This window comes from Brachycentrus maculatus, unplaced genomic scaffold, assembly GCF_059751285.1.
Source record: "Brachycentrus maculatus isolate JH-2025_06_01 unplaced genomic scaffold, ASM5975128v1 h1tg000258l, whole genome shotgun sequence".
Lineage (NCBI taxonomy): Eukaryota > Metazoa > Arthropoda > Insecta > Trichoptera > Brachycentridae > Brachycentrus > Brachycentrus maculatus.
In genome coordinates, this window is record NW_028281009.1 from 711994 (window position 1) to 736420 (window position 24427).

Sequence of the window (24427 nt, forward strand, 5' to 3'; positions counted from 1 at the left end):
CGGTAACTTTAACATCCTGATAAAACGGATGTATAAGCGGCTTGATAATGCCAAAGTCATAAGAAAGTAATTAAGTTATCCACGCTACGTAGTGAAATCGGTATCTTCCGCATCGAATCCCTGCCCAGTTGATTTTCGACTTTTCAGGCGTTATAAAATTTATTGAAAATGGAACGTTCCTTTTTTCAGTAGTAATTCTTAAAATTATGATTAGTAAAAATTTGTAGTTTGAAAATTATTTACTCAAATTTATAATCGCCTGTAACCCACCTTTTAGCGTACACACATATGTAAACTCATATCGCTCACTCCTTTCAAGAACGTCATAATTAAAAAAACTTGATTTTTCAGGAGAACGTTTTAAAGTTTAAAAATAAAATACAAATAAATAAATATCAAGCCACTTACTGAACTTTTTACTGTGCAACAGATGTTTTTAAGTATGACCTGATGGTTTTTTCTCCATTTGAAAAATATTTAGTACATTAAAAAAAAAAAAATTAATCAATACCTTTTCTTCAAATTGCAAAAACAACACTTTCTACCCTGTAGTAAATATTAAGTTAAAAATATACCTCTTTCGCTGGGATATAGTACATTTTCTGGGCATTCCGAAAACATGCACAACTGAAAATTGACGATTTTTTATTTATGACGTTCTTGAAAGGAGTGAGCGATATCATTATGTAGGTATATCCGTTGTTCTTATGGTCAATGCTCCGACATTGCAGGCAGCTGATGTTGCGGTGATAGTCTTTCCAAGTGCATTCTGCATCCATACAGGTCTGGACTATACAAAACATTCAAAATTTATTTTTTAAGTAAACCTTTTTATGAGTTTAGGGAAATGTCTGAGGATATTATGACAAACTGAGAAATGTCTTATTCATTATTTCTCAAAGTGGGCGATAACGCCCCTTGTGGGCATTTTAAAAGACTTTTACAGGGCATAAGAAGCCTCAAAAGACAGATAGAAGTGCCAAAAAGTAAGATAAATATTTTTATTCCCTCCGTCTTTCTATGATGGGATATTCTGGTAATTTTATTTTCACCTTTGCAGGACTAAAAAAGTTTGGGAACTTGTGGTATAAATGGGCGGCGTGTCTTAGAACTTATCCAGCAGTAAAAAAGTAAAATATGTAATGATTGGTACCGGAAACCGTTTGATGCTAGTCAAAAATTCTAATGGAAGTAAAAAAAATGGCATATTTTATTTTATTTACCAGTACTTATGGGTATTTTATGCATCTCGATGCGGTCCTGAATTCGCAGCGCGTTCACTAGAACCAGTGGAAGGCAGAGCCCCCTCCGTAATAAAAGGGGCACAACAAGACCCACTTATTTCAAGTTCACTAGCAAAGTAAAACACTTTTCAGTTTGACCGAGTCTGTTTAGCAAACTTGTAGTTAGGTACTCCTAACTACCGCTCACAAACTGTACATCTCTAACGATAATAAAAATCTCAAATTCCCAATGTTTACCGGATATATATTAAAAAAACCTTTTTATAATTGAATTACCTTACTAAATTATGCACTAAAATAAATGCACTAATTATTTTTTTTTCGTTCTTCAATGGTGAATATCGTGATAATGGCTGATTTAGTAGTTTTAGTGAAGTGATAGCAAAAACGTTAATTTTTATATTAAAATGGTTGATTTTTCAAAAATTATAGTCAGTGCTTTTGCGTGGATTTTAATTATACAAGGTACGTTAGTCATCCATTTAAATAATTTATTGTTTATAATTTTGTATCATTGAAGTAACAAAAATGTCAACTATCTTGATTGTTATAAAACTTGCATATTACGAAGTTGGTAAATATAGCATTACAGTGACAAAAACACATATATTTTTTTTGGACCCCCTGACCCGTATCGAACCCGGTGTTTCCAATACGGTAGTCAAACGCTCTGACCACTACACTATGGAGGCGGAAAGTTCGTGAAAAAAATGTGTCAGACTCTTGAGTCAGAGTTTCTGGGTTCGAACCCACTCTACCACAAATTACATTTTTTTTAAAATAATGAGCCGCTTAGGCTCACAGAAATAATATGAAATTGAAGTATTTTTGTAAATAATAAAATCACAAATATTTTTATTTAAAAAAAATTGAGATGAGAAAAAAATCTTGATACGACATCACAGCGGTATGGAAACCACATCGATGCACAAAATGACTCCAATAATTGAAAACACGGCAAACCCAAATTAGAGAAAATAGCTTGGTAAAAATACTGGGTTAAGTGGTTTTGGTATTTCTTGAAAAATAAAATAAAAATGCAGTCAAATAAAAAGTCCATTATCTAAATTGTTCCGTTATCGGCAACCTCACGATGATTTTAAAAATAAACCATTTACATATTTCAACGTTCAATGCGTAAGTAGGAATGTCAGCGTCAAATTTTATGGCGTTTTATCTAATAAAATGTTTCATGAGATGAAAGAAATTGTTTTGGTCGATTAATGGCAAAGCAAAGAAGGTGCTATTTGGGAAATTGATCAGACGCAGATTGATTGAAAAGAGATACTTATGCCTCAAAACTATTGCAGAATTTGTACGATGGTGAAATTATTCCGGTATCGGCGGGATAATCCATAGACCTCGAGTTAATTTTCTTTAAACCCAGAAAACATTTAACGCAATCGAATTTTTTGCTTAAAACACCGTTTTTGTATTGAAAAAATAAGTTTAAAAAAAATGTATAAAGTTTTGAAAAGAAAGAGTTATTGAAAGGCAAGGAGTTACAAAATGTTTTTTTTTCTAAATATATTCAAAAAAATATATTGTACGCGAACAATATGTGTGGCTTCTTGCGCAGCCCGTCGCGTACTGAGTCGTTATTTGAGAGTACACCCTTAATTTTGTAATATATATATATATATATATATATATATATATATATATATATATATATATATATATATATATATATATATATATATATATATATATATATATATATATATATATTTATGAGTGTGTGAATATGTTATTGCATTACACAAAAATAAAATAGAAGACCACATACCAATCAAATCATTATTCCCACCGATTTTTTTCATTTAATTAGTTCCTGTGCCTTACAACTGCCGTAATGTTTGAATAGCGGATATAAAATACACAAATGATTGATAATAACATACATTATGTTAATAGTTGATAATATGTAAGTACCTACCGGTAATTGTGATATTAGCGTTACTTATTAGTTATTTTGTGTCTATGTCTCGTTCTTACTGTATCTGGTTTTGCAGATGGTGATGATGATATACCGGTTTCTTTAGACCAACAACTGCATGTAACGGATATTCGCATTCCCTATTTGCTATTGCAATACTTAAGGATGAGAAAAAAACTAAACATTTGTTTCCCATTGCGGGTAAAATATGCACTCAGTTACTTACCAGCCAACTTACTTATAATAATTCCAGCTTTAAGCATATTTCTATTAATAATAATTAGATTTCTTTTTCACCTCTCAAAATGTAATGTTGCGTTGAATATACCATGGTGAACTGGTAATTTTAATTCTAAATTATACTGAACAAAAATGCACAGATATTCAATATAAAGCAATATATAGTGAGGCAAATAAATGTATATTTTCAATAATTGATTCGGCAGTCACTTTGTGGTAAAATCTATCCTTTTTTATTTTAAGTTTTACTTAGTAAATACCATTATTTTTTCAATTCTACTGTGACACGTGTTTCGATGCATTCCGCATCATACGGTATTTGAAAATGATGCGGAATGCATCGAAACACGTGTCACAGTAGATTTTAAGAAATTGTGGTATTTACTAAGTAAAACTTAAATTAATAATAAATGTATATTGTCTTGGTTGCTATGCGCGTTTTTGGTATAATTATGTTTTTAATGTTTAGAATTCGACAATATCACAGGAAAATCTACAAAATATGCTATTTTTGGCCAACCCAGTTTTTAAAAACTAAGATCCTGGATATTTAATTATCATGAGCGATAATTATGTCTCCAACCGCACTTTTTTATTATTCAAAAAATCACAATTCTCCAAAACAAATATATTAATAGGTATTTTAAAAATATTGCTTGCTTATTTTTTTTATGGGTGACTCACATATTCACTAATATGGAAGCACTAAACAATGTATTGTTTTAATTTTTCATAATTAAAGACTTTAATTATTCTGTTGTTATTCTAAACCCTTAAAATCACATTGTATTTCGGTATAAGGATTTTTTTTAAATGTATGCGACGGATTTTTTAAATGATTTAGGTATGTCACATATTTATGATGAGTGCAAAGAAGTGCGTGACATTATTTTATGAGAGAAGGAATGTAGGAAGAAGACGAAGGTCGAAGAACTTGCAGGGCTAGTCTCTTTCATCTTGAAACCAAGAGTCAACTACAAGGCCAACGAGATAGTTATCAACATCCATAATCCCTTATGAGCAACCCTGAATAAGTACTTTATTTAAATCTTTAAAAATATTTACGGATTATAATCCGTAAATATTTTTAAAGATCCCGTGTTTATAAAACACGGGATAAACCTTCCTGTAAATCGTATTCTTACTTACCTTTCTTTGTTTTTATGATTTATATTTTCATGAAGATTTTAATGATGTTTCATATAAATAAAATAATAATATAAAACTCATTCAAAACTTTCAATTATATCAGATAGGGTTAGAATCAACTCCTACAAAGATAGGTACTTTTTTTTAATTGGCAAAACTTAACCAGACTGGAAATCTATCTTAATTTTTATTTAAATTAATACAAGAAATTTCAATCAAAACGACATTAATTTTGGTGTGCCTCTGAATTCTATGAAGAATTTATATGTGTCGTAGGTGAGAAAAGGTTGCGGAGCACTGGCGTATACTTAATAAAAGTAAAATAAATAATTACCGACATTGAAAGGTTAAAACCATACGTTTGTTGTACGATTATAAATACATAATATTTTGCACAATTCAAATAATTACGATAGTTGTCATTGAATTTTATATTAACGTAACGCAATTGCGAGTCACAAATAAAAAGCTCTTGTGCATATAAATATAATGTTCAAAATGGATTACCAAATCCATAATTTCCACGACAATAATTTTCGAAAGCCAGACTTGGTGTTAAATACTGTCTGGGATTTTTTGTTAAATTGAATAAGTAAGCTTTTTGTGGTCAACTTGCAATTTCTGATAAACTGAATAATACCCAGTAGGTACCTGAAGAAATATTTGGCTAGGTTATAATTACAGCCGTCTGCGGTCCCGTGGTTAGTGTCGTCACGAGTTCAACTCCACACTGCCACAACTTGTATCCCATTTACAAAAAGTAAAACTTTACCAGTATAGAATTAATATGTTTGGGTATATCGAACAAATTATAATATTTATTTAAAAATAGCTGTACACTACCGCTCGTTGCTTTGGCCTATTTAGGTTAAATAGAAAAGAAATAAAATAGAAAGCATATATTTCGAATAAAAATAATTTTCAAATGGTTGTAATCAAAGAAAATATTAAAAATCTATGCAGAACCACGACCTCCACTATTAGCGATGTTTAGTATTGCATGTGTTGTTGTGTAACAGATGGCACTGCCATTGCGGTATAAAAGCTGTTTTTTTGTCACTCTATTTTGCTCCATTCCTGCGATGCCGGAATGTATAATTCTCTTTCTCCTTCTATCTACGTAATATCTTTCTTCTCTCTCATGTAACGAAATGTGCCTAGTAAACGTGAAGCTTCTTTGAAATTTAATTCCCAATCCTTGTTCAATTATGGATTATCGAATCGCCGTTTAAGAAGTTACACTTCATTTAAAAATGGCCCTCTATGAAAAAAATAAAAGTGCTGTGGTGTAGATTACACGATCGTTAACAATTGTTAGATCCACATGAGTGCGAGTAATTATCCATAGCGATTGATTGTATGCAATATGAAAATGAAACTAAGAATCACGGTTTATCGAAAATCAGTCAAGCATTAAACGAGACGGTCACTCCGTGCCACGAAGGAATATGTTTTTCATTTCGTTAATATCAAATGCGAGAAATTTTGTGCGTCGAGAAAGTTAGTTCTTCAAGTGGAATCCATGTGAATATAGATTGAATATTTCGCACGATTCGTGACAGCAATATGAGACACTATAGTTTAGTTCATACTTGTATTACGGGTGTCACAACTTAAATTATGGGGAGGGGGGGGTCATTGATCATTGATCTTTAAAAAAATATTCTCAATAAAATAATAAATAAAAATATATATTAAAAAAAAAACAACTTCTTAAAATATACATACAGGAGTATATAAATATACATATCGTAGTCGTACAGGAGAAAGTGACCAACTAACAAAACGTAAAATGTTCAGGAGGGTCATTTAAGTTACTTGCTTGGCAAGATAATGAACATCAATACAGTTGGTCATTTTTAACAAGTCATTATATCATACTTCTAAGTTTAAAATCGCTTTGGGATGTTTTCAGGGCAATAATAAGCTAGTGAGATATCAAATAGTCAATAATCACGTTTTTGTAAAAAATGCACTTGGTCATTTTCTCCTGTATGACTACGAAATATACATACCCCATTATTTTGTTAATTATTTTACTATTATTACTAGACAATTATTAAAGCTTAGTTCCTACTCAGAATCATACATAGATTCAAAGATCGATTTTCGTTTTCATTTTGATTTGAAACAGTACTCCGTTATAATTTATAAACCATGATTTTCATAATTATCAGGCGATTTTGGAAAACTTAGTACCAACTTTGAATGATATTATGAATACGCTTCGTTAAGTTAGCTTGCATTTGACACCATTTATGGACATTTTGCCTTTAGGTATGTAAAAGTCATAACAAAATAAATAAATAGGGGAGCTTTAAGTCAACTTTTGTTGCGAATAAGTATCTTAAAGTCTCTTTAAGAACTTAGAAAAAGCTCGTTAAAGTATTATTTACAAAATAATTTTTAGACTTTAAATTTTGAAAATTCTGAGAAAAGTAATCGTCACTAACGAAAAATATATTTTTAATATATTTTTTATAAAAAAAAATGTTTTTTTTTCTAGTATCCGATGGCGTTTTTTGGTCAGCGATGGATATTCGGTATTGGCGCTGTGTGCTCAAAAGGGATATCAAGTGTCCGGATTCGGATATTACTTTCTTCATGTATACACCGTGAGTATTATCTTACATATACTAAATAATGCATTATGTAATAATAACACATGTTGAGAATAATAAAGAAATAATCTATTATAAAATCTAATAATCGAAATAATCTATCAAATAATCTATTATAAAATCTAAAATATACCAATCTCTGAGAATATGTATATTAAATGTAGAAAATGAATGTTTTTCAATATTATAAGGTGTTATACCATTAAAAAAATATTAATAAACGTAGGAAAATCGCCGCCTGAATGGAGAACTGTCCTATGTTGCATACAAGTCAATGTCGTTTTTATTCATGTATTGAATTTCGATGCAACTGATTTTGTTGTGCAGAAAGTTCTTAACTTTAAAAAAGAAAAATCCTTCTCATCATTAAACAAAGGTTCGCTTCCGTAGTGTAATGGTCAGCATGATCGCCTACGTACTGGAGGTCCCGGGTTCGATTCTCAGTGGGGGGGGGGGTCAAATAAATATGGGTGAATTTTTTAACTCAAATATTTATTCAATACTACTCTGGACTGGTACCTGAAGCGAAGGGCTGATCACCTTTCCTTAGTGTGTTAACGATCAAGATAACACAGCGTTTATATAATGCAGTGCCATATGCACCCTCGGGTGCGGATGAGGGTTTGAAGGAAGGAGATTCAAACGTAATGAATCATCATTAAAAAGAAAATGCTTGGTTATTGAAATTTGTTCATTCGGGTGACCAATCAAAATCAAATGTAAATTTTAATGTAGGTGATTTTTCACGAAAGCGGCGCAATTTAAATTGTCTAGCTTGATTTGGGCCACCGTTCTGTACATGACGAATTTTATCTTTAAAACAACGAAATAAAACATGCGTACCGTTTCTCTATGCACAGAAGAAGAACTTAAAAATAATTACTTTTCTTTTTGTCATTCCTTGTGGTTTTTCGCTTTACAACTTGCCGTATTCTATGAGTCCGTTTGACCGCCTTCTCTTTCCCATTTACCTCGTAATTTATTTTATGTCTATGGTTAAACAATGGCATTAGGAGAATAGCTACACTTTTGTTTATGCATTAAGTGCATTGCATTGTCCCCACAGTGAGTGATAGTAAGCACAATGCACGCACAATAAGCGCATCAGTTGAAGATTCACTTTCTAATAATAATAAATGAACCATGCTGATTCATGTAATTTTAAACGCATTTAATCTGTACGTTCATACATCGCTCACTCCTTCCAACAACGTCATATATCAAAAATCGTCAATATCAGTTGTGCATGTTTCGGAATGCACAGAAAATGTACTATATCCCAGCAAAAGCGACATATTTTAAACTTAATATTTACAGGGCAGAATGTGTTGTTTTCTCATTTTGAAGAAAAGGTTTTTTTAAATTATTTTTTTGAATATACTAAATATTTTTCAATTGGAGAAAAAACATTCAGGTTGTACCTAAAATGATCTGTTGCACACTAAAAAGTTCAATAAGTGACTTGATATTTATTTTTAACACATTTCATTATATTTTTAAACTGTAAAAACGATCTCCTGAAAAATCAAGTTTTTTTATATACGACGTTGTTGAAAGGAGTGAGCGACATGTTCTATGGAACAGAAAATTTTGTCCATAATAATATTATCATAAAACGGTTATCGTAGTATTTATCATCTACCATAATATCGATAGGTACGGGGCAAACAATCGTAAATGCAAAACGTCAAATATTCAGGAGAGACAAAATGGTGTTTTTTTTAAAGAATATTTTGGTTGGCAATTTTGAGGAAGCAAACATACAAATATTGTTCAATTATTGTCTTGAACATTCGACATTTTGGATTTACAATTGTCAAGCATTTGATTCCAATGAATTTGAATTGGTAGTTGGATATTGTATACATATACGACTTCCAAAAAATGAAGTGGCAGACTTCCGCTATACACAAATGCACTTACCACTAAACCAGTGGTCTGGTGCTGGATCCGGCCTGGCAAAGCTTTTCATCCGGCCTTCAAAGTTTCCCGCTTTCTGCGTATAAATAATTTCATAATTGAAGCCTTTTATTCTGACTTTATTCTTGTTTGAATTAGCTATAAACTTAAAATAGATATTCGTACATCATAACAAATATTTTTGTAATATGTAATAAGTAAATACATATATCAGAATTCTAATTTATTTTTCACCCGGGCCCCCAGGTTCTTAAAAAGTCGATCCAGCCCTTACTCAAAACAATTGTTGACCACTGCATTGAGTAACAGAGACAAATTAGGGAGTTGGAAGAATTAATCTAAATCGTATTGATTTTCGATGCTGAATGTCGTCTCCTAAGTAGAAAGAATTTATTGAGCAGTTCCATTATAAATATTTGATATTGAATGGAATAAACAATAGATAATCCTCGCAATCGTTGTTTTGAATGATAATCCTCGCAATCGTTGTTTTGAATAGACAATCCTCGCAATCGTTGTTTTGAATGACCGTTGGATGATTCTGAGTGATAGTGTTAAGTAAAATGTATTAGGAGTTCTCCAGGGACCACCCTAAGAAGCAGAAGATCAACGTAATGGGTCTCGAAGGCCTTCAACAGCTGGGATGGACTCCGGAGAGAAAGAACGTGATCATCATCCACGGCTTCAACGGCACCGAAGGGAAGACGCCAATGTCCTTCATCGCTAATGGTGAGTGTTTAAAAAAATCGAGGTCTGATGTCTAAGGACCCCCTATATCTACCTTGTTTTCTGCATGGTCTGGCTTTTTGTCACCAACCTGTTTGGCATGAGAGACCCTTCTAGCAGTTACACTACCACCAAACATAGCCTGGTGAATCATTGAAGCACTCAAGTTCCTAACCACGACAAGGTGGGAATCAGGAGAAAGTTATTTTGTTACTAAAACTCAGACATTTTTATTCATGTTACATTTAACATGAGATTATGATCTCGTGGTTGGTATCATGGACTCTTCAATTCCAGATTGAATTTAATTCTACATACGCCTTTAAGGCTTACTTAAAAATACAATAATAATTTTCTAGGTAAGTTCAGTCAATAACCGCTGAGTGCGCGTATCTAACTCGGAATCAGTGTCAAAAATTGACCTAAACTATATAACTTCAATCTAGACCAGAGGCTCCCAAACTTTTTTGTCTCGTAGACCCCTTGCCATGTTTTTCGATTTTTGGTAGATTCCTCCTTACCTGATATTGTTTTTCAGCAAATTCACTATCTTCTAATGTATTTTTGAAAGTCGATGTATGTAGTGCACATTGAAAGATTGAAATTTATAACGTGTATGATAATTTATAAAGTGTAACGAAAATTCAAAAAATACACACATGTTAGGTTAATTCAAATTAAAATTACTCTCTGTTAAATTAAATAAATAAGCGAAAAATAAATGCTTTTAGTCTTAGGAATAAACTTGATGTCGTTGACCTCCATTTCTTTTTCATGGACCCCCAATTTTTTTTCGCTGACATATACCCCTTTCAAGTCGTCGTAGACCCCTGGGGGTCGATATAGACCACTTTGGGAATCACTGATCTAGACTGTTCCTTGCCTATTTATTTAATTTAACTTACATTGTAATTTTTACTTAAGAGCTGTTATCAATACATATAACCAAACGTTCGCAGAAGAATTCTCAACTGGTTGGGGTTATGTTTCTAAAGTTCACATTGTCAAATCAACAGCTTAGACGGTATTCAGTGATAAAACAGGTTAAAACAACTGCGAAAACCTCCTATCGAAATACTCGTGTGCGTATACTTTTTGCTATTTTTTCTAATATGTGTCTCCCAAACCCACCTGTATTTTGTTATGCACATTGATCATTATTAACCTAGTCGGTTTCAAAAGTACCATTAGGTTTCCCAGCATGTGATTATTTAAATCGATCTTACCCACTTATAGTAATAAAATGCGTAACTATTTTTACATTGACAACTGCCATTAAAAATTTCCCACTTTTTTATAAATGGTAAGAGCTAATGCCCCGAAGAACATACAAAAAATTGACTTTTACCATGTTTTCACGCAACCTTAGTTATTTTATTTATAGAGCGCATCGAGTAATAATTAAGTCATTCGATTTTTTATTCTAAGTAATAGGTAAGTGTAGCAAATGAAGTAATTATTGTCAATCTCATTGCAGCCTTTTTGTCTCGCGGGGACTACAATGTGTTCACGGTGGACTGGGCCCCATTGACCGAGTTTCCTTGCTACCTTTCTGCACTATCCAACACTAAGTAAGTCAACGTGATTTATGCTTTTATTAGCTACGGATTAAGAAATAGCAGGTTTCTTTTATCTTTATTTCTACTCAGTTTAGATCTCCTTCTTGAACAGCCTCCTGTAACGAAGACTCACAGTTGTGGAGTCCTCACCAAAAAGTTAAGTGTCCAATATTGAACAAAAAATCCTTTAAATGCAAATCTGTTCTATTATTTTGAGAAATAAAAAGACTTTGTTTTTTGATCCACTCACATTTTTATTGACAACCAACTAGTTTCGGCAACAATTTGTTGCCCTCTTCAGGGTTTATTTATGACATAGTTATAAATAAACCCTGAAGAGAGCAACAGGCTGTTGCCGAAACTAGTTGGTTGTTAATAAAAATGTGAGTGGATCAAAAACTAGTCTTTTTATTTCTCAAAATAATAAATCACTATGATCCACAAAGATGCTCTCAATATCCAAAATACAAATCTGTTCTGTTTACTGTATTCTATCTAAATCTTAATTAAAGTTACGACAAAACGTGACCAATCCGGTGTTTAACCAATATGAAATCATCAAATCGCACCAAAACGTAACAATTTTACAAGCTAGAATTCCTGATTACTTCAAATCATTTATAATGGAAAACAATTGTCCTTCCATCTCTTAGCGGTCGTCCAGGAAGGGTTTGAAATAAGTCGTGTTTATCGCTCATTTTTTTCACGAATACATATCAGTTCAGTTATAATGTTAGTAAAATACATGTGGAGCCGATAAACATAACTAGGTTTGGAGTAAGGTCCTTGTAATATATTGCCTATGCCTAAATTAACCAGCTGCCTGACACATAAAATAGAACCCAGTCAGGGATCCAAAATGCTTGAACTGAAAAAATATTTTATGGAAATTAGTTATAGTTTCTCATTCGTTTCCTTAAACATGCTCTGGCCTTATGTTTTTTTTTTATATGTCTATTTACTATATCCGTTTCTTTTGTATTTTATATTTTGCCCTGTGTTTGTTTTGTTTATTTTTTTATCTTTTTTTAAACTTTCTTATTTGTGCTATAGTCTTGTTAACCTTAATCCCATGATCCAAAATGAGTAATGGAAATTACTCAACGGGAATAGTATATAAATGACTTATGTATGTAATATGTTTTTAAAATAAATAACTAAAAATGTATCACTCAATTTTGGGCGCTTTGTCAAAAAAATCTACCAGTTGACCGCCCTTTTCTCTCGAATCTGACGAAGATTGGTGTGGGTTTTTCAATTTCTAGGTTGGTAGCGCAGTGCACCGCGCAGCTGTACGCGCGTCTGACGTTCGAGGGGGCTCTGGCGAAGATGACCACGTGCGTGGGCCATTCCCTGGGAGCCCACATATGCGGGATGGTCTCCAATCACCTCACAGAACCCCAACATAAAATTGTGGGTAAGTACAATAGAGAGTATTTACCTAACAACCAAATCATAAGTATACTAGCTGGTTATCTCATTTGAGCACAAAATATTAAAGAAAAAAAACTAACTTTTTTTTATTACATTTATGGTAGATTTACAGATACTGGTATCAAAAAAATATTTGATAAAATATCAGTTACTACATAGCAAAAATACCTTGATAATATGTTAAATACTGTTAGTGGTGATAATCCTGTAATACCAATTAAGACTGATAATATAATTTAACCTCGTTTAACCTCGGCTCGTAACGCATGTCTGTATTGAAAACTATAGTGCATGTTGGTCTTCGGGTCGACCAAAAATCGCATGTGTTAGACATTTTGTGTAGTTTTGAGTGTGTAAATGGTGCTATGGTGGTGAAGGGTAGTATTGTTTGCATGCTGTGTTAGTGATTGTCCTGACGAAGAGACGGGTACGTCTCGAAACCGGTAGACGTAAAAATCTCGGTGAGTGGTTATATACTAATTTCATTAACATTTTTGTAAAAAAATAAATAAGTAAAAATGACTAACCACAAAGTAAATGCTTTAAATATTAATAATATTGAGAATATGATAATATAACGTGTGATCGCAAATTAATCTTGCAGTTTTATGGTTATCGTTTTTACTTCCAAATACTCTTTCAGTGCATCTTCTCCCCTGTAAAAAAGTAATAAATTGATTTGATATTGATGCTGCGTTTATAAATAAGATATTGAGATAAAATATTTCAATTCACAAGATAATACTTACAACTCTCTCCCAGTACCAGATTGTTTGAATCCACCAAAAGGAGCTTGTGGAACAACATAATCAAAGCAGTTTACCCTGGAAATAAATTATTACGTTTTACAAATAAAAAAAACTGATTCCTCTATTGTATATTGGGAAAACTAAGCAAATTTGGTTTTTGGTACAGTTTAAGATAGGATAATAGAAGATGCATACTGAAATCGTCATTATTTTCATTTAAAAAAATCACGTTGTGCCAGCAAAATTGATCAAGACACTAAATTTCCTTACCACATGGAACCAGCATTAACAGACTTGGCGAAGTTGAGAGCAGTGTTGATGTTTTTGGTAACAACTCCCGCTGCTAGACCATACTTGGAGGCATTGGCCCTTTCAATCACTTCTTCCAATGTTGAAAAGCGGAGAATAGACTGCACTGGACCGAAAATCTACGAAAAAAATATTGTGAAATAAGAAACGATAAAAAACATTTATACCATGAAATAGGAGGAATGAAAAAAACACTATCAACACCAAAAGCATCGATACAGTCATAAGACCTTTACCTTCTTCATAGAGCAAGCAGCTAAGGCAAGTCTCTATAGAATCAGAAACTATTTATTCGAATTGAAAAAAATCTCACCTCTTCTTTGGCAATAGTCATGTTATCATTGACATTAGAGAACACTGTTGGCTGAATGAAATATCCCTCTGTTCCTACTCTTGCTCCTCCAGTCTCCAGACGAGCTCCTTCCTTTTTGCCAGAGTCTATGTAGTTCAACACTTGATTCATCATCCTTTCGTCAATCTGGAATTTTAAACCAAGAAAATATAAAGAATGAATAAATGATAAAACATAAACCATCGCATGAATTTTCAGTAGCACAAAAAATGTTAATAAACTGTAATAAAATTTATTGGATTGTCCATTAATTGAATTTTGTTTGTTTTGTTAGGTTCTAAAATATTTTATCTAATTTGCTAATAGAATCTGAATGCCGTTAACCATTCGCTTTTTTGTCTTTCAACACCAGATTTCAAATATGAATAGTACTCGTTGACAGAAGCAAAGCTGCCCGAATTCTCTAAAATTAGGTGGACTAACTCTAATTTGACTTCTATTTGCAGAATGTAAATATTTTTACTTAAGTTTGATAAGCAGTTAACAGATTTTTTCAAGTACAAAAAATATTTAGAAGCTTTAAGTGTTCATCTGTTACTATAATTATTGAAGATGCTTACTTGTGGTCCTTGTTCAATCCCCTCTTGGAATGGGTTTCCAACTTTTCTCTGTGCCGCCTTAGCAGTAGCTTTAGAAACAAAAGCATCATAGATTTTATCTTGTACGTAAGTTCGAGACCCGGCGCAGCAGTTTTGGCCGTGGTTGGCAAAAATGGCGTTGAAGGCAATCTCGACAGCTTCGTCAACTAAAATATGAATAAAAAAGGTTTTTAGCATTTATTGCAAAGTTGAGATAAATTGAAATTTAGTTAGTTAATTCATGTTATTATACAAACCGTTAGCATCATCAAAAATTACAAGAGGACTCTTCCCTCCAAGTTCCAGCGACACTCTTTTAAGGTTAGATTTGGCTGCTGCCTGCATAACCTTGCTTCCGACCTGTGAGTAAAATGTATAAAATAAACATCAAAAACATTATTTCATACTTCCTTTTTTTCTGATCCTAAATCAGCGAATCATAGAATAAGCGAATCAGCAAGCCAAAGAACAGCTCAGCGCCAGTGAACGAAATGCACTCAAAGTTGAGAACCGGTCACTCAATCAATATATACGAAGTCGTTATCGTCTAATTATCTCACATTAATCTCAAAAATTTGGTATTTTTCTATATTTTTAGATGGGAGTTGCATTTATTATTTACCTTGCCTATTTATATAATATCTCAGCGTTTCCTCATTGCTGTGAGAAAACCACGTAAAACTTCTCAGGAGAAATCGAAAGGTTGACTGTCGTCAGCAGGCCTTCCGTTCCACAAATCGAGGGTTCGGCATTTTGTGCCATAGTTTAGTTTATGGTACTAATGTCCTTCACTTTTTTAAAATAGGGGTTGTATTTTTTCTAATCTTTTCTTCAGCCTTATTCTTGTGCCCAGTATTGAATAAAGTCCTCCCTCTTGGACTTCCACAATTCTTTGTTGGACGCGACTCTTTTCCAGTGCAGGCCCGCCACTTTTTTAATGTCATCGGACCACCTTGTCTGAGGCCTATCCACGTTTCTGCGTCATGTTCTAGGCCTCCAGTCAAGCACCTTTTTCGTCCATCTATCCTCAGACATACGTGAGATATGACCTACCCAGTTCCATTTTTGTTCCGCGATTCTTTGAACCACATCTGTATACACATTGTAATATCCCTCAGAATTTAATACAAATATTATTTTTCATGGTTTTGTTGAACGTACCACCGTGGAGCCAGTAAAGGCGACCTTGTCAACATCCATATGCTCAGCAATAGTTGCACCAGCTGTAGGACCCGTTCCGGGAAGGACGTTGATGACTCCAGGAGGGAATCCAGCTTCCTTGGAGAGGGCAGCCATGTACAGAGCTGTCAGGGGAGTCTGGTCAGCTGGCTTCAGAATCAAAGTACATCCTGGGAATGAAAATTCAAGATTTGGATGATATAAAACAATGCTTATAAATTTGATATATTTTTTCAATTTAAAATATAAAAGATTTAAATTTATTAAATTGCTCATAGTACAAAACTATAAAATTCAGAATTTGAGAACAGAAAATTTGACACTTAAAATAGTGTGTATAGTATTGAGTGTCAATGTTTCACAATTCTGAATTTTGCTCCACTTATATGATTTTTTAATTAATATCGCAATACAGATGAAAAATAATGTGGATTTTTTTTGACATTTACAGGGATTGCGACGTATCATTTGTCTGGTTTAAGTGATCACTTTATATACTATGCATTTATTATTCTATGCATGATTGACAACCACATTACTAAAATTTTCGGGTATTGCATTTATATCTGTTACTGAAATGATACTTCTGCATTGTTACTTTGTCGGCAACATTTATGGTTGAAATCAGTTTTAAATAGCAGAATCCTTAATGAAATGTACGTGAATTCATGAAATACATTTCACTAAGATTTCTGCTAATTAAAAAAAACATACTTATTTTAACCAAAGATGTCGCCGACGAAGTAACATGCAGTAGATTTTTTAATTGTAGTATAAATACAACTTTCGAAAATTTTGGTAATGGTTGTCAATCTTGGGTTAGCCATAAAAATGCCCAGATTTCTATATTCCTCTTCATCTATGTTGAGGCATCGATAAAAAGTATGTAGTATAAAACTCGCATTTTACGTATTCACTAGTGGAAGAGACATAATATCACATGTATACCTGCGGCAAGAGCTGGTCCCCATTTCCACACCAGCATGAGAATAGGATAGTTCCAGGGAATCAGTTGTCCACAAACCCCTACTGGTTCTTTTCTTGTCATACAAACCACGTTGCCATCTGAGAATCATATAAAAATTATTAAAAACATTAAAATAGTAGCAAAAAAGCGGAATATCAAAAACCAGTAGTTGACAACTGAGAAAAAAAAGTACTTAACCCCCGAGTATTAACAACTCCAAAAAATAGTAAGAAAAGAGCTTAGGAAAGATATAGCTAACTACAATGAGCGCATTATAATGGGACAAAAGTTTTCCAGAAGAAAGTTACAAAAACACAGTTTTTGTTATCACATATTGATAAAAACAACTGTAGTTTTCGAAACTAGTCGTGTGTAATAAAATAAAACTCAATTAGTGGTCAATTTTTAAAATAATTTCAAAATTTATTACCAGCAGGAATGGTGTTTCCGTGTATCTTGTCACACCAGCCAGCAAAGTATCTGACTGTGTCGATGGCGCAGTTGATGTCGAATTCAGAGTCTGCTACAGTCTTTCCGTTGTCCAGCGACTCCAACTTGGCCATCTCCTTGATGTCTCTCTCCATCAGACCGGCTAGCTTGTTCAGCAGCTTTCCTCGCTGGGAAGCGTCCATGGTCCTCCATTCCGATTTTCTGCAAAACGCCTTTCGTGCGGCCGCTACGGCGATATCGACATCTTCCTATAAGAATAATTATTTTTTAGATTCGAGTTTTTAATGCTTTCCACTGTCTAGTTACTAGACTAGACTCTAGTACATTGATAACCCTAAAAATATATTTCATAATCACAACTTATTTGTTACGTTTGACAAAATTCGCCATCCTTTTAATATGTATGTAGGAGTATATAAAATCTCATATTCCTTCCCAGTGAAAATAGTTCATTCTTTGGACGCATAGTCAGAAGAGAATCAAATAGCCTTAAAAAACAAAGTAATCGTCATTTTTCCTGTAAAAAAGAGGGCGAGTGCCAATGAAATGTTGGACTCGCATACACCGAATTCCATGAACAGCTAGACGCACCAACTTGTCCATTCGCCAGGAACTATACTTGGATGGCTTGACTCTGGCCAATATCTGTACACGACAGATTCTTCATTTCTTTGGATATGTCACGCGTGGCAATGAGGATAGCTTGATACGACTGGTTGTGATCGGTAGCCTGGAGGGGAAGAGAGGGAGAGGAAGATCTGCCACACGATGGACCGTTCAAGTTAAGGCAGCAAAACCGACCTCGGTGGTTGGAGTGCAGTTAAGGGATAACTGGAGAAGAGTCATTGTTTTCACAAAGGTCACAACCCTCAGTGATGAGGAATAAGACGGAGAAGAAGCCAATGAGATAAAGTAACCAGATTTAGAAAGACTACAGCAGTTTTTCCTCTGTCTTGTGACCAAAAGCAGACGAAAAAAAAGATGAGAAGATTGGTGATTCAGTTCAGGATAAGGGCAACCCTTGACCATGAGTATAATAACGATGAAGAGGAAGAAATAATAACCATAAAAATAAAATACAAAAAAGCAAAAAAATATGCCTTTGCTAAAATGAAGAATAATGAAATGGGTCGCTTGGTTCAAGCACCAAAAACTTTGAGAGCCAATGATAAAGAACAAAAACAATGACTTGTAACTTTCCACTCTTTAAGTAAAGTAAATAATACACCACGAGTATTATTAAATAAAATAAAATTAAGATAGCAATAAAATTAATTTCTGATAACAGAATTATAAAATATGTTATATACAGGAGTATTTGCGAAAGTCATATCAGTGTTGTAAACATAGAGATAATCGCGAAAAAATTAAGTAATAGTATGTACTGATAACCGGTTAAGTAGTTCTTATATTAGTTCACTAACCCCTCTCTATCGTATAACGATAATCTTATAAAATTTATAACATTAACCTAATTGAAAAATCATATTTATAAATAAACAAAAAAATGGAAAAAAGGTGTACCATTCTTTCGGTTTAATTATGGATAGCTTCCGTTTTATTTAAGAGTATAATTTATATGTTTGATACCTTATAAGCTTGTTTTGATAACTTCAGAAGCACACTTTTTATATACTTTTTTGTATAATATTTTTTTATATACTTTGTCTGTACTATAATTTATTTAAAATTTAATACAAATTAAAAAAAAAACAGATTTACTGTTTGCAAAACCATTAATGTCAAAGACTGTCACGATAACAATAGTTGTATTTTGCCTAATTTATCATCTTTAATTTGTAATCACTCTGAAACAAAAAATACCGGAAATCTAAAATCTGATTTTTTACAAAAATCATCATCAAAATTTCGTTTCATCAAAGTACAAGCAATTGAAAAAAATGGATTTCTACATAAGGGGTTAAAAGTCCAATTCAGTAAGCGATCGGCTGCTCGAGAAGCCAGACGTGGTGTCTCTCTACACATTATTTTAAGAATATACATTGGCATTTGATTTTTTTTTAAAGATTGAAAATGTTTTATGTAAAAATATATTTATCTTTCAATAACTCTTTTATTTGAAAACCGTATATTTATTTCGAAGAAAAACTTATTGTTTGCTTATAAAAACGGTGTTTAAAGAATAAAAAAACAATAACGTTAAATGTTATCTAGATTTAAAGAAAGTTGCAGGCTATATTGATTACTGGCCTTTAATTATTTGCTGGACGTACCGCAGTGGAGGCATATGGATGTTAAAATTTTGTAGCCTGGCATCCTAGGAGATCACGACGTTCGCATTAAGTAGTAAACAAGACGATGAATATAAAGACTTCTTCTTCTTCTTTTTTTAGGACTATGTCCTGTCATTCTTAAGACCAGCTATCTCTCCATCGTTTAGGTGGTCTTCCTGGGCGTCTGATCCCGCTTAAGCTGCTGTCCGCTGCTATCCTCACCACTCGATCCGAACTCGCTCTTCCCACATGATTTCTCCAGAAACGTCTTCTTTCTCTTCCCCATCGCACAACATCTTCAACATCGCAGATTTCTCTCATTTCAGAGTTTCTAACTCTGTCGCGAAGTGTTAGGCCTGCAATGGGTCGTAGAGTCTTCATTTCGGATGTCCTAAGAAGGCTTTTTGTTCTCGCGGTGTCGACCGATCTTGACATACAAACAAAGAGAAACAAGAGCCGACACCGCGAGAATGTAAAGACATAAAGACAAGTTACCTTTCCAGCTTCTGCGACATCAACAATCTTCTGACCGGTGGCCGGGTTGATGTCTGTGTAAGTCTTGCCAGTGACGGATGGCACAAACTCGTTGTTGATAAATAGCTGTAAAATAATAAAATAATAAAAATACATTTTGAAAAAAAAAGTGCGTCTTTTAGTATTCTGCCCTATGCTCCATAATTAACGTGTGATAAGGGTTATAATAATAGAAGAAGATAAAATACTTTATGAAAAGATATTTGTGTTAGTAATTAGTTATGTTTTCTCATTTGTTTCCTTTAAACATGCTCCTTACCTTATGTTTTTTTATATGCCTATTTACTATTTACCCATGGTTGACAACCACACTACGCAAAGTCTTAGAACTTCTATATATACGAGTATACATATCGCTCACTCCTTTCAAGAACGTCATAAATCAAAAAAATTGATTTTTCAGGAGAACGTTTTTAAAGTTAAAAAATATAATACAATGTATTAAAAATAAATATGAAGCCACTTACTGAACTTTTTACTATGCAACTGTTTTTTAGGTAAAACCTGAAGGTTTTTTCTCCATTTGAAAAATATTTATTATATTTAAAAAAAAATAATTAAACAATACCTTTTCATCAAAATGTAAAAACAACATTTTCTGCCCTGTAGCGGGTAAATATTAAGTTTAAAAAATGCCTATTTTGTTGGGATATAATACATTTTCTGAGCATTCCGAAAACATGCCCAACTCAAAATTCACGATTTTTGATTTATGACGTTCTTGAAAGGAGTGAGCGATATATGATTCAATATCGAAACGTAGTACTTGAATCACTACAATTTTACTAGAGATATCTATTGGTGAGATGAAAGAATTACAGATGTACTTTAATTTTCAGACAATAAATTTGTTTAAAAAATAAAAATCTCCCGTTATTAAGCCTATGTGTACGATTTATTAATAGAATTCAGAATTCGTATAGGTTACCGTATTGATATATTATATAATATTTTAAAATTCTCCTAAGAATAGCTGGGGTATTTCTATAATGTTAAATATATTATAGTATACGCACAATGCTTATTTCCTACACACCGATGTACACAATTTGCATCTTATGACATATTTATGTAAATAAAACGTCAACATCATTATTTAAAAACTCATCTGCCTTACTGCAGATATTTCTGAATGTAATATTATGTATATGCGCAAAATAACACCTGTATTTGCATAAATACATATGCTTAAACATATTTTTAAAATATCTCGCTTGTTATTTTGTTTGTTTCATATTTGGTAGTAAAAAATATAAAATGGCATTTTCTCTGTGATTGGCGATCGAAATAAATAATGGATACTTTGAAATAAGTCTAATTAAATCGGTTTTTGAATTCGATCACATAAAGGGTATCGTGCCAATCAGTGCACATATCAGGGACCTCGACCATGGTAGCCAAACGCGCTAACCACTTTATTACGGAGGCAAACGAAGTCACTACACTACGTTATTGTACAGTAAACCCCCCTTAACGATCAAGATAACACTACTTTTATATGATGCAGTTCCCTATGCACCATCGGGTTGCGGATAAGGGTTTGAATATGAGAAGAAACCCCCCTATAACGTTGAGATAGGTACCACGTTTTCGGAAGAACTTTATTTTATTTATTTATTTTAATTAGCGGAAAAGACTGAATAAGTCATTAAAAATGAAAATTAAAGGCATTAACTCCATATAATGTTCCCTCCGACAACGCGGTACCTGTCAGAACGGTATAGGGGGTTAACTGTACTTTATTAGGTTATTATTCATTTAAAAATAGGTTACGATAAATGGGAAGAATAAATCATAGAAATCGGATGCGTGAATGGAGGATTCAACAATTAACACGTCATGATAAACGTATTGATAAAAATTTAATATATGTATCGCTATGAATGATAATTAATCATTATTGTAATAGAGTTCCAAGTGTTATGATAATTTTCATATAGCGACATTGAATATTGACCAGCCTCAAGAATGTGTTTTTATTTATCTTATGAGATAAACTATATATACTTTTGTTGATATTATTATATAATGTGTACAGATATAAATATATAGTATAAAGGTTTATATCTTTATTTTTATGTAATTAAATATACTAACAATTGTTTTTTTTTAATAATCTAATTCATTTTCTAGTCATTTCTACTTTACAATCTTAAAATTAATAACGGAGTTCTCTCCAATGAGAAGACTAAGCTCTTGTACTTGGAGAGGGACTTACACTTATTATTCATTGTTTATGTTTGTGGATGATAAAATTAATTTTTATTAGTTAGTTTTTATTGTTTCTTTGTTTTTTGTGTCTTATATGTATACGTATATATTGGCATTTATTATATCAGTTCTTTACTAGATATAGAACACACATCGCTCACTCCTTTCAAGCACGTCATAAATCAAAAAACTTGATTTTTCTGGAGAACGTTTTTAAAGTTTAAAAATATAATAAAATGTATTAAAAATAAATATCAAGCCACTTTTTGAACTTTTTACTATGCAACAGATCTTTTTAGATAAAACCTGAATGTTTTTTCTCTATTTGAAAAATATGTAGTAAATTTAAAAAAATAATTAAACAATACTTTTTTTAAAAAAATGCAAAAACAACACTTTCTGCGCTGTAGTGGGTAAATATTAGGTTAAAAATATGCCTCTTTTGCTGGGATATAGTACATTTTCTGGGCATTCCGAAAACATGCTCAACTAAAAATTGACGTTTTTTGAATTTTGACGTTCTTGAAAGGATTGAGCTACATGTGATTTTTATATATTAAAAAAAATAAGAGTAAAAAAAAGGAAGTGAGTGGTTATACAACTCGCATATCACCAAATAATTTAGATTTGTCTTGTTGACGAAAATCAAATTTGGACAAATCCACAACCGATGAAGAAGTTGAATGAAAAGTTTTACAGAGATTTCTGAATACCAACCTTTACATTAATTTGAAGTTCCTGCCATACAAGAAATCATTGCTTCTTGTGTTTTCTTTAATTGAAAATGCAAATTCGTTGTTAATGTTAGATATTTACACTATTATTTTATTAGTGTAAATCCGAGGGTTTTCTTTAATAACCGGAAGATAATGCAAGTAAAAAATATTAAATTAATTAATGAAGAATGAAAAGTTTCACTGAATACCAATATTTACATTTATTTGAAGGTCATGCTATAAAAAAATCATTGCTTCTTGTGTTTTCTTTAAATGAAAATGCAAATTCGTTTTATTATTTCTAAGTGTTAATTCGAGGGTTTACTTTATTAACGGGAAGATAATGCAAGTAAAAATATATTAAAATTAATTAATTCAATTAAAATTAATAACTCGAAGTAATGAGGATATAAGTAGATACTGCGTATGTAATAATTATGAAATAAATCATATTTATTATTACACGACAATACGTACACAATCTAATTATGTATGTTGTTCATATTTATAATTTATTATAACTAGATGGATATAAATTTTGTGTCGTCATAATGAATTATCAATATTTTTGTATTTCATTTAAAATTATTTTTTTTAATATTATGAAATTATATTTCATAATATTTTTTGATATTATGAAATAATAATTAATAATTATTTTCTTGCAATGTACGTAGGTACCGGCCAAAAAAAATATGCATACTTTTAAAAGTAATTCAATAGCCACAAATTCAACTGGATATCCAAATCGATATTTGAAACATTCCATTTGACGTTTCCCGCGCATGGTTATTTACGGACGCGGTCGGGCGATGCCGGCGAAAAAGTGAGAATTTCAGGAATTCACAATACAAGAAAAACAACATTTCAATAATTGAAAAAATATCCCAAAACATTAAAAAATTAAACTGTCATTCCTGTTTTGGAATGTTTATATATAAATTTTAATGTTTCTAGCGTGAATTTTGTTGGCAATGAAGGGTTTTGCATGAAATATTTTGATCCGATGTTGAAAGTCAATTATGATGTGAAATTGTTACCTGTGTGTACTTCACGCTGGCCATTGTTGATGGTTTTAATGTAGAATAAAACTCGCCGGTGCTCTCCTGTCTGCGGTCAACAACAAACTAATCAAGATTCACTGGAGTATAGATAATAAGTCGGAGGCGGCTGTATTCGTACGTCTCCTTCTATTTCAAACTCGTTAGTTGGCTTGTCAACCTAATCTTACCTTCGGAAAGCGTTCTTGCGAACTACTCCTTAACCCACTTGAAATGGGTTTAATTAAAAATCCTAGAACAATTATTGCAGATAGC

General features: G+C 32.4%; 2 protein-coding genes across 3 annotated transcripts in view; one reads left to right on the top strand and one right to left on the bottom strand.

Moving 5' to 3' along the window:
- The first annotated feature begins 1436 nt into the window (after positions 1-1436).
- Positions 1437-24427, top strand: part of LOC148305936 (lipase member H-A) — a 32314-nt gene continuing 9323 nt past the window's right edge. The window contains exons 1-5 of the mRNA XM_088265841.1: positions 1437-1709; positions 7079-7187; positions 9697-9842; positions 11317-11410; positions 12664-12815. Of these exons, the coding sequence (XP_088121967.1) occupies positions 1652-1709; positions 7079-7187; positions 9697-9842; positions 11317-11410; positions 12664-12815 (559 nt within the window). The 5' untranslated portion in view covers positions 1437-1651. The remainder of the gene's footprint in view (positions 1710-7078; positions 7188-9696; positions 9843-11316; positions 11411-12663; positions 12816-24427) is intronic.
- On the bottom strand, positions 12926-24290 carry LOC148305937 (aldehyde dehydrogenase 1A1). Of its 2 annotated transcripts, XM_088265773.1 has the most exons (12): positions 24152-24290; positions 20146-20250; positions 17397-17664; positions 16948-17064; positions 15982-16169; positions 15078-15180; positions 14803-14987; positions 14204-14368; positions 13852-14009; positions 13582-13656; positions 13400-13488; positions 12926-13056 (listed from the first exon to the last, which is right to left on the bottom strand). In XM_088265773.1, exons 1-11 carry the CDS (start codon positions 24173-24175, stop codon positions 13425-13427), a joined length of 1452 nt encoding a protein of 483 aa, XP_088121899.1. In that variant the 5' UTR covers positions 24176-24290; the 3' UTR covers positions 12926-13056; positions 13400-13424. The 2 variants fall into 2 exon arrangements, with proteins under 2 accessions (XP_088121899.1, XP_088121900.1); XM_088265774.1 differs by lacking the exons at positions 12926-13056; positions 13400-13488; positions 13582-13656 and having other exon boundaries at positions 13848-14009.